The sequence below is a fragment of the Elephantulus edwardii genome, unplaced genomic scaffold (genome assembly GCF_000299155.1).
Source record: "Elephantulus edwardii isolate Elephantulus edwardi_28Jun2011 unplaced genomic scaffold, EleEdw1.0 scaffold00039, whole genome shotgun sequence".
In the NCBI taxonomy this organism is placed as follows: domain Eukaryota; kingdom Metazoa; phylum Chordata; class Mammalia; order Macroscelidea; family Macroscelididae; genus Elephantulus; species Elephantulus edwardii.
In genome coordinates this window covers 4,921,341-4,931,251 of record NW_006399789.1, presented here as the reverse complement: position 1 = coordinate 4,931,251, position 9,911 = coordinate 4,921,341, and the positions used below count along the sequence as shown (strand labels likewise).

General features: G+C 42.0%; 1 protein-coding gene across 1 annotated transcript in view; it reads left to right on the top strand.

The window, feature by feature from the left end:
• The window catches only part of KIAA1244 (KIAA1244 ortholog), a 219,695-nt gene that overhangs the window by 182,302 nt on the left and 27,482 nt on the right, over positions 1–9,911 (top strand). Inside the window, exons 23-24 of the mRNA XM_006884948.1 lie at positions 3,454–3,598; positions 4,838–4,960. Of these exons, the coding sequence (XP_006885010.1) occupies positions 3,454–3,598; positions 4,838–4,960 (268 nt within the window). The remainder of the gene's footprint in view (positions 1–3,453; positions 3,599–4,837; positions 4,961–9,911) is intronic.

Here is a 9,911-nt window from a genome sequence, read left to right as displayed (position 1 = left end):
AATGAGTTTTCTTTCTTTTCAAGGAGAAGAGTGAATTGGGCCGAGGGGGTGGGTAGGGAGAAAAGTGCAACAAGATTCTGTATTTTTAAAGTAACTTTCCCTCAATTGGTTTAGTGTAATCCCTATCAAAATTCCAGCAGATTTTTGGCTTTTTTGTTTAGTTTTTTTTTTTTTTCTCCTTTCCATTCATTCATTGTTGTACTTTTCTCCCTGCCCACCTCTTTTTCCCCCATCACCGCCCCACCCCCACACTCTTCTCTTTGAAAAGTAAAGGAAAAATTATTTCATTGTTTCACAATCCCTCTCCCCAGGTCCACTCCACTATGCAGGCTTCCTTCTGGACTCTTGTCATGACAATAATACCTAATCACATATCCCTTTTAAACAGTTCTCTCCTTCATCTGTTTCAATGCAGTATACATTATTTATCCCATCATTCTCAGTCTCCCCCCAACCCTGATGTCAGTCCTGTTTTACAACAGTGTCACTTCAACAGGTTTTTTTGAAGTAATTAATAAGGCAGTTTTCTAATTTATTTATAAGCACAAAACAAAAGCATATTTGGAGAACTGATACCATCTACTTTCAAAATTTCCTCTGATGCTGCAGTAATACAGAATGGTATTGGTATAAGGCTAGACATTCAGTTCAGCAGAGAATGTACAGAAATAATACATTTTCATATTTATAGTTAATCAGTTTTTTAACCAAGATACCGTTATGAGAATGGGTACCTTTCTGAGAATGGATAGTGAGTTCATCAAATGTTTTTAAAACAATTAAATATCCATATGCAAAGGCAGAAGATGGGCAGTCTCCTCCTGATGTGGTCACAGCCTCCAAAACTTGGCAAAATTCTGCTGTGAGTCAGAACTGACCCAATGGCAGTAAGTAAGTGAGGCAATAAAAATGGACCGAGGCCCACTGCGTCCTATCATTCATGAAAAAAAAATAACCCAGAACTGATCACAGGCTTAAATCTAAGAGCTAAAGCTGTAAATTTTTTAAAATTTGTTAATTTAACTTATAAATTGTCTAGAAAGAAGCATAAGACACCATCTTTGAGACCACAGTTTAGACAAATACTCTGGATAGAAAAGTCGATGAAATAGACTTCATAAAAAAAAATTTTTTTAAACCCAGAAACAAACAAACAAACAAAAAAAAACAAACCCACCACAAAGACAAGTTTAAGGTGATGCAAAAATTATTTGCAAATTCTATTTCAAGAAGGACTTGAATTTCAAATCCATAAAGAGCTCTGTTGTTGCGTCCAGTCAAGTCCCAACTGACTCAGAGCTGACCCTCCAGCAAAGTTTTTAGAGGCAGTAAATCACAGAGGAGGACTTTGTCCATCTTTTTCCCACAAAGCAGCTGGTAGTTTCAAACTGTGTGTTTTGGGATTGGCAGTGCAATTTCTTACCATGAGGGCCACAGGAGAGCCCTTAAAGAGCACTAGTAACAACAACGACAAAAGAAAAATTGTTTAACAATATTAGTCATCTTTGTTTTTGTTGTTGCTCAGTGCCGTCAAGTTGAGTATGACTCATAGCAATCCCGTGAACAACAGATCTGAACCCTGGCCGGCCCCGTGTCAGTCATCCTCACTGTCTCGGATACACTGGAGCCCCTTCCTGCATCACTGTCCAGCCACCTGGGGCCTTCCTTTCTTTTGTCTTCCCTCCGATAGGCTGCTTTTTAGGTGTGGCAAGTTAATGCCAACTCAGAGCGACTCTGTGTTCAGCAGGATGAGACATTGGGGTTTGTTGGATTATTGAGTTTTTGTGTTTTTTTCTCAAAAACATTAAAGTGAAACTGGAGTTATGTCTAAGTAACTGGTTAAATCCTTAAAAATGCAATTTGGTATTCAGCTCATCTGTCAGTGCTTACGCTGCAGAACGTGCTTACTAGAGAGCTAGCAAGGGAGCTCTGGTAGCATAGACCCTGGATAGGTAGCACCCTTTGGCAGTTTGAATCGAGCAGCAACTCCAATGGAGAAAGATGAGCAGTCTCCTCTCATGTGATTTCCAGTCTCCAAAAATCTGTCAGATGGTCACCTAGGAGTCAGTTCTGACTCAATGGCAAAGAGTTTGAGTCTGAGTCTGACTGATTGATCTTATTTCTTAGCTTTGCCCTAAACTTAAGACGACCAGATGTGTTATTTGTCCCTCACTGGGGTGGGTCAATTGCAGTAATAGCTCCAAATGACTCACACCTTCTTGTATCCAAAACAAATGAAGATTTAAGCTTTCAAAAAAAGTGATTTTTCACCAGCCTTAACGATCACTGTTGTGCCTGCACTGTGTGTCTATCACATTGAAGGCTGCCTTCTTTTTCATTGATCCTTTGCTTTACCAAGCATGATGTCTTTCTCTAGAGACTGGCCCCTTACATGTCTAAACTACAAGACAAAATCTCAACATCCTTGCTTTTAGGGAGCATTCTGTATGTTTTCTAAGACATAGTTGTTTGTTCTTTCAACAGTCCATCAGACAGCTATGGTATACATCCATTCATCATTGTGGTATTAGCCTAAAATTTGGCTCTTTTTAGCCATTACAGTTAGCCCCCTCTGATCTCCTGCAATCTTCACTGCAGACACGTGGTCTTGTAAAACAGCAGTGGGACTAGAATAAGAGGAAAAGTGCTTCCCATACTGAGTAGCAAGACTTGAGGTGGGCAAGACTTGTGGTGGCAAGACATGAGACATCAAGACTTGAGGGAGACTCTGGTGTTGGAGAGACTATGGCATTGCTGTGGAGAAACTATGACAAGATATAAGCAGTGGAGCCCTGAGATAAAAGCCACAGTTAAAAGGTGTTTGCTATTTTTGCCAGAAGCTTGAAGGACAAGCTGATTTATAACTGCTTTGAGACAAACCTTGCTGGATGATTTGGATTTGACTGCTGAACTAAAACCAGAGCCTGGACTAATTGAGAAATTGTGCCTTGGAACATGGGCTAAAACCTGGACTTATTTTGGGTGATATTCCTTGCCTCCCCCACTCTCCAATTTACTATCCTAACAAACCCCATTCTTAGTACCACAGCTGATAGTCTCTGAATCCACAATGAATAAACGAACCCCTTGCTGCTGGTGCCACTCTACAGGAACCATGGGGCTGGTGTACAAGCTCTTTATCTGCTTTTTGCTTTAGGCCAGTGAGGGGCTGTGTTACTATCACTCTCTATGGCCCTTTCAGAAACACTCTCATGGTCCTGTGCCCACGTGTCTCATTTTCTCTTTAGACAGTCATATGTTTGTTAGTCATTATAGAAACACAGCAGCTGCTTATTTGGGTGATTTTCGTTTGAGATTATTTAGGTTCTTGTTATTCTTTTTACTAAAATTTCGTGAGAAGTAGGGGACAGAGAAATATATCATCCCTCCTAGAAATTCTTCTGCTGCATTTAAGGAAATCATTTTTAATCATTTGCTTCTGTCTCTCTCCAGGTGATCACATCTATTGGTGAGCTGGTTGAAGTGTGTTCTGCCCATATCCAGTCAGGATGGCGGCCTTTGTTCAGTGCCCTGGAAACAGTGCACAGTGGGAACAAGTCTGAGGTGAAGGAGTACCTGGTTGGTGATTACTCCATGGGTAAGAAAGTTTGAATGATCTTTAAAGCATAGAACATTAGTCCTTTAGGCTAAGACATTTGGTGATGTTTCATCAGCAGGAAATAACCGGTGTAGCAGGAACACAGATCCTCTCTTCTGCCAGGAGTCTAAATGCCCTGAACAATGTCATTCTTGTTCTTACTGAGAGTTCGGACAAAGGGCTGAAAGACAGTTAACTGAGATAATTTCCCTCCTAATGTCAAAAAGAAGACTGTTTCCTTTGCTGCTCTGGTGACACAGCAAAGAAGAATTGAATATAAAATCCAATAGTGAGGTGTGCTGCTAACCCAAAGGTTAGCAATCTGTGAGCTTCGACTCTTCTAGCTGCTTCATGGGGAAAAGATGGGAAATCTCTGCCTGTGTGATTTCCACCCTCTGAAAACCCTCTGGAGGGTCAGCTGTGTGGAGGTTCTGACTCAACGGCAATGAGGGGAATTTTTAACACCAGTAAGACCCAGAAAAATAGAAGACATAGGCATTCTAATTAGAGGAACTGAGGCTAGCTAGTAATGATTGGGCATAAAACATGTCTCAGCAGCAGAATATTGTGTCCCGCTCCCCAAGATCACTTTTGGGTTCAAAGGTTTGCCAGAATTCATGAGATGGCAGCGTTATCATTGTACTCAAAGCTCTGGTTTATCACAGCAATGTAATTAGAGGCAAAACCAGGTCGTGAGAGAAAAGGCACAGACAGAATCAGAAAGAAATCTGCATATTGATTGCCCTCCCATGAGGAGTCACATAGAACATGCTCTTCCCCCATCAGTGGCTGGAAACATCCTGAAAGCCAAGTCCCCAGACACCAGCCAAGGGCCACCCCATACGCAGACCCTTCTAAGTATAACAGTCTCAGGCGACACAACTGTGAATAAGTTATGCCATCAGAGATTTATCCAAGACTTGTTTTCTCTTATTTGTAGATACCCTTTTTCTATCCAGAGAGATTCCAAGAGTCTACATATTTACCTGTCTTTTAGAACTCTCTCATATCTGACTAGATGGACAGACATAGCTTTGCCTGAGTGTCTCAGCTGAGCTTTCTTGTTGCCTGCTATAGTGTCTCTGCTGGCTACGCTTAGAAGTGCAGCATTGAGCTGAGCCAGTTGTCCTGTCAAAAGGCCTGGACATTCTTACAATAGACGTTTTTCCAAGGCTCTGTGGGAGGTACCCTAAGAGTCAAACATAACTTTACTAAAACCCGGCCTTCTTCTTTCCTCAGGAAAAGGTCAAGCTCCAGTGTTTGATGTGTTTGAAGCTTTTCTCAATACCGACAACATCCAGGTCTTTGCTAATGCAGCCACCAGTTACATCATGTGCCTTATGAAGTTTGTCAAAGGACTAGGTAAGCAAGATTTCCTTTCACACCTCGTGATGTGCAGGGGCCCTTTTCAGGATGGCTTTGTGTGGACGGTGTACTGGCTGCCTGGAACAAGCAGGCGTGCTGGGAGATGAACAGATGGTGCGCAGGGCCTTTGCTGTGTGCTCACCGACCAGGACTCTTACTACGAAAGGGCCTTGGGTTCTGTCCAGGGGCGATAATGTTCCTTGTGTTCATAAAATAACTTGGCAGTGTGGCATGCATCCAACTCTGTATGCTGTTTCATTCCAATTTCTTTTTAAGAAATTAAAAAGAAATGGCATGTTCAATAGTATAGTCAACATTATCATATTTAAAAATGGCCTTTGATAGTTAGATTTTGAATCTGTAGCTTTGCATTCACAATGTAGAAAACAGCTCTCCTCCACGTCACATTAAAATTGCTGCTTCTTGCCATCAATGTGGTCTTTACTCGGAGCAATCCCGTGTGACTGAGTAGAGCTGACCCATCAGGTTTGCTTGGCTGTAATCTTTATGAGAGCAGATTGCCAGGTCTTTCTCCTGCCAACCACTGAGTGAATTTGAACTGTCAAGCTTTCTGTTGAAAACTAAACCCTTCACTTTTGTGCTATCAGGGCTCTCTTTTAAGCACCCTGCTCCATATTACAATACAATCAACACTCTTGATACCAGCAACTAGGAAATCAAGACTAATTGAGTTGGAAAAAATCTGCTGTCAGAAACCGCTCCAGAGTACTGAAGAGCAATGGTGCCAGTCTGGAAACTAAGATGCATCTGATCTTGGCCATGGTCTTCACAATTACTTGCTTTGCGTCAGAAAGCTAAAGATGATAGAAGGAGAATTGATGCCTTTGAGTTGTGGTGCTGAAGAAGAGCATTGAATATACCATAGACTGTTAGGAGAAGAGTTTTGTCCTGGAGAAGGTGAAACCAGGCGGCTCCTTCAGACATATTTTTGGCATGATGCAAGGAGGGACCAGTCCTTGGAGAGGGACAGCATTCTTGGAGGGTGGAAGGAAAGTGCAAGAAAACAAGAATCTGGATGAGATGGATTTACTCAGTGACTAGGGTAATGGGGTTAGGTGTGTCAGAGACAGTATGGTTGGCTCAGGATAGAGCAGGGTTCAGAGCTGTTGTACATAGGGTCACTATGAGTTGCAAGCAACTTTATGGCAACACGACTACATTAGTCAGATAATAGAGCAACCTAATCAGAAGGGCTCTGGGAGTCTACTGGTAAGAAGTTGCACTCCAATTCCAAATGCACACAGTTTGAAGCCAACAGCGGCCCTGGGGGAGAAGGACAAACAGTCTCCTACTATGCAGTTTACTGCTTCTGAAACTCACTGGAGGGTCAGCTGTCCATTGACTCCTACTCAGCAGTACACAACAGCAATCAGACTTTAAAATAAAAATCTTCGTAGTACAAAAGCACTATATTTTATTTAAGAACCGTTGTTATTTCTGTTTCTTTGTTCAAAGAACTGTTTTTGGATGTTCTCCTGTATGTACTATGAGGATGCTAAGATGAATAAAACATGCTTCCTGCCTTTGAGAGCTCTCGAATCAGTAATGACAATTCAATAACATGCATCTTTAATAGAACTTAGCTTCTTTTAAAAACACACACACACACACACACACATTTTTTTAAAGCAGAAATGAACAGAACAGCCATGGGACTGGAGACCGCAGAGGAGGAGGAAGTGCCGTCTGAACTTTGTGAAGTAAGCAGCTTGCTTTTCTGTAATTAGGATCCTTGAAAGATACGCATATGGGAGAGCAAGTGGGTAAAGAGTGGAAGGAAGTGGGGAGCTAGGCTGTGAAGCCTTCAGGGTGCTGCATCAGGTTGGAGCCGAGCATCTGGAAGTCGTAGGAAAGTTTCTTAAACGAAAGAATGATATGGTCACATATGATATTAAAACTGAACTTGAACTTGCACTCGCCCCTGTAGGAGGCCTGCAGGCAGAAAGAAAAGTGCTGCAGTAGTTTGGGCCAGTAGTTGTTTGTTGTTGTGTACCGTTGAGTCAGAACCGACCCATAGTTGACCCTCCAGTAGGTTTGCAGAAGCTGTAAATCTCAAGAGAGGAGATTGCCTGGCCTTCTCCCATGGAGCATGTGGATTTGAACCTCATACTTTTGCAATGGAAGAGTAGTTCCTTCCAGCAGTATTGTAGCAACAGCGTCTGTGAACCAGGCTGCGGCCTGAAGGAGGGAAGAGAGATGGCTCTCCATCCCCCAAGTTTCTTGAAAGGACAGATGTCACTCAGAGTCAGGAGGTCAGACAGGAGAGTAAGCCAGGAGTGAAGAAGACAGTCGTGAGTTTGCCTTTGGACACTAGGAGATGCTGGGGGCTTTGGTAGAGACTTTTATCTTAGGGAAGGAGTGGGGCCTGAAAAGAAAGATCGGTGTACGCATAAAGGACATTTTGAGCAGATGAAAATGGTTGCCATCAAGTCAACTCCAACTCATGGTGACCTTACGTGTGTCAGAGTAAAACTGTTCCCATGGGGTTTTCAATGACTAATTTTTCAGAAGTAGATCACTGAAGTACCTGTGAGCTGAATCAAACCTCCAGGCTTCTAGCTAGTAGCCAAGTGCTTTACCATTTCACCACCAAAGGACTCTTTAAAGCAGATTGTTGTTGTTAGGTGTTAATGGTTAGGTGTTGTTAGGTGTTCATGTACCACTGAATGAAGTCGTTCCCCATCCTGCACCACTATTGTGTTTGTTGTTGGGTGCTGTCGAGTATGACTCATAGTGGCCATATGGACAACAGCTCTGAACCTCGTCCCATCCTGTGCCATCCTCACAATTCCTGGCATATTTGAGCCCATTGTTGCAGTCACTGTGTCAGTCCATCTAATTGAGGGCCTTCCTCTCCTTCACACACCCTCCACCTTTCCAAGTATGATGTCCCCTCCAAAGAATAGCCTCTCCTAACAACCTGCTCAAATTATGTGAGACAAAGCTTTAACACCTTGGCCTCCAAGGAGCACTCTGGCTACACCATTTCCAAGATGTATCTGGTTGTTCTTTTGGCAGTCGATGGGGTATTCCATACTCATCACCATCATCACAACTAAAAGGCATCAGTTCTTCTTCTGTCATCCTTATTCATTGTCCAGTTCTCAGATGCATTGTAAGTAATTTAAAAGACCATGGTCTGGATCAGGTATACCTTAGTCCTCAAACTGACACCATGGCTCTTCAATAATTTGGAATTCCAAAAGAACAAACAGATATACCTTGGAGAGTGCAACCAGAGTTCTCCTTGGAGGCAAAGATGATAAAGCTTTGTCTCATATACTCTGGCATATTGCTAGGAAAGGCTATTCCTTAGAGAGGGTCATCATGCTTGGAAAGATGGAAGGTCAGTGAAAGAGAAGAAGGCACTCAACTCTTGCTATGTATGAATTATAAGATGGAGTTATTTGAAAGGGACTGGCATCAGTGGAGGTCCCTAAAGCCCTGCTGGTTCTGCACTACCCATCTCCTTAGGGAACCATTGGTGGACTTGGATGTTTAAAATGTTGTTGTCGTTGATTGCCTTCGAGTTGAGCACGACACATAACAACACTATGAACAAAAGGCCTGAAGCATTTCGATAACTATCATATCAAAGTTCATACCTGTAACAATAAAAAAGTAAGAAAAGTTGGTTTTTGTTTCTGCTCTTCTTTCAACATGAACTTGACCTATTCTTTGTTTTCGTATTAAAGTGTGTTGATCTGAACCATTAATTGGCAATCAATGGCTCACAAGACAAAATCAAGCCATTGATAGATTTTGCAAAATTTTATTGCAACACAGTCATGCTTATCTGTCTATAGCTATTTTTGTATTATAAAAGCAGAATAAAGTAATAAGACCTACAAAGCTTGGAATATTTATTGTCCAGCCATTAACAAAAAAATATTTGTTAACCCATGGCATAAGTCAGAAAATGTTTTCCTTTGTATGTGTGTGTATAGATGTGTGTGTATGAATTCTGGTGGCCTGTTGTTGTTGTGTACCGTCAAGTTGGAACCAACCCATACTGGACCCTCCAGTGGGTTTTCAGAGGCAGTTAATCAAACAGGAAGAGATTGCCCATTCTTCCACGGAGCAGCTGGTGGATTCAAACCACGTTCATTTGAGATTGCAGTGCTGCGTCTTGCCATCAGGCCACCAGAGCCCAGTAGCCTAGTGGGTAAGAAATAGTACTGCCAGGCCAAAGACAGGTGTTTCGAATCCACAGCTACTGTGCAAGAAGGCTGAGTAATCACCCACACACACACACTGATTTACAGCTTCTGAAATCCACTGGGGGGAAGCTGTGAGTTGGCTGCAATTTGACAGCATGTAACAAGTATATATGTGTGTATTGTGTATGAGAAATATGCCTCTTAGCCTGCTTCTAAGTTTTAACTAATGCCTAGTAATTATGTCTGTTTACTCACAAGGGAGGGTACCACTTGTAATTGTAGATAATTACAAAATAATTAGAGTACTGTGAAAGAATTTTGTAGAAAAAAATATAAAACGCCTTCATTGTGTGAGAGATTTTAGTTGTCCTTTTAATCTAGAGAAAACCTAGATGTCCCTAAACTTCTAGAAATGTGTAAAAAAAAAAATAGAAATTAGAAATAATTTGCCTTCCATTACGCAGTCTTCCTCCCCAAACCCAAGATGCATGGAATCTTCTCAGAGGCCTCGTTTATCATCCCTGGTTAATGCTAAACCCTGACAGGAAGCCAATGAGGCCCTTTCCCAGGTAGTTGTTGTGTCCCTTGCAGTCAGAATCAACCCACAGCCGTTCCTCCAGTGGGTTTTCTGAAGCACTGAATTGCACTGAAGGAGATTGTCCATCTTTCTCCCATGGAGCAGCTGGTGGATTTGAACCATGTACCTTTGCATTGGCAGTGTGCTTTCTTCTTCTTTTTTTTATAATATTTTTTTAATAATTTTAATG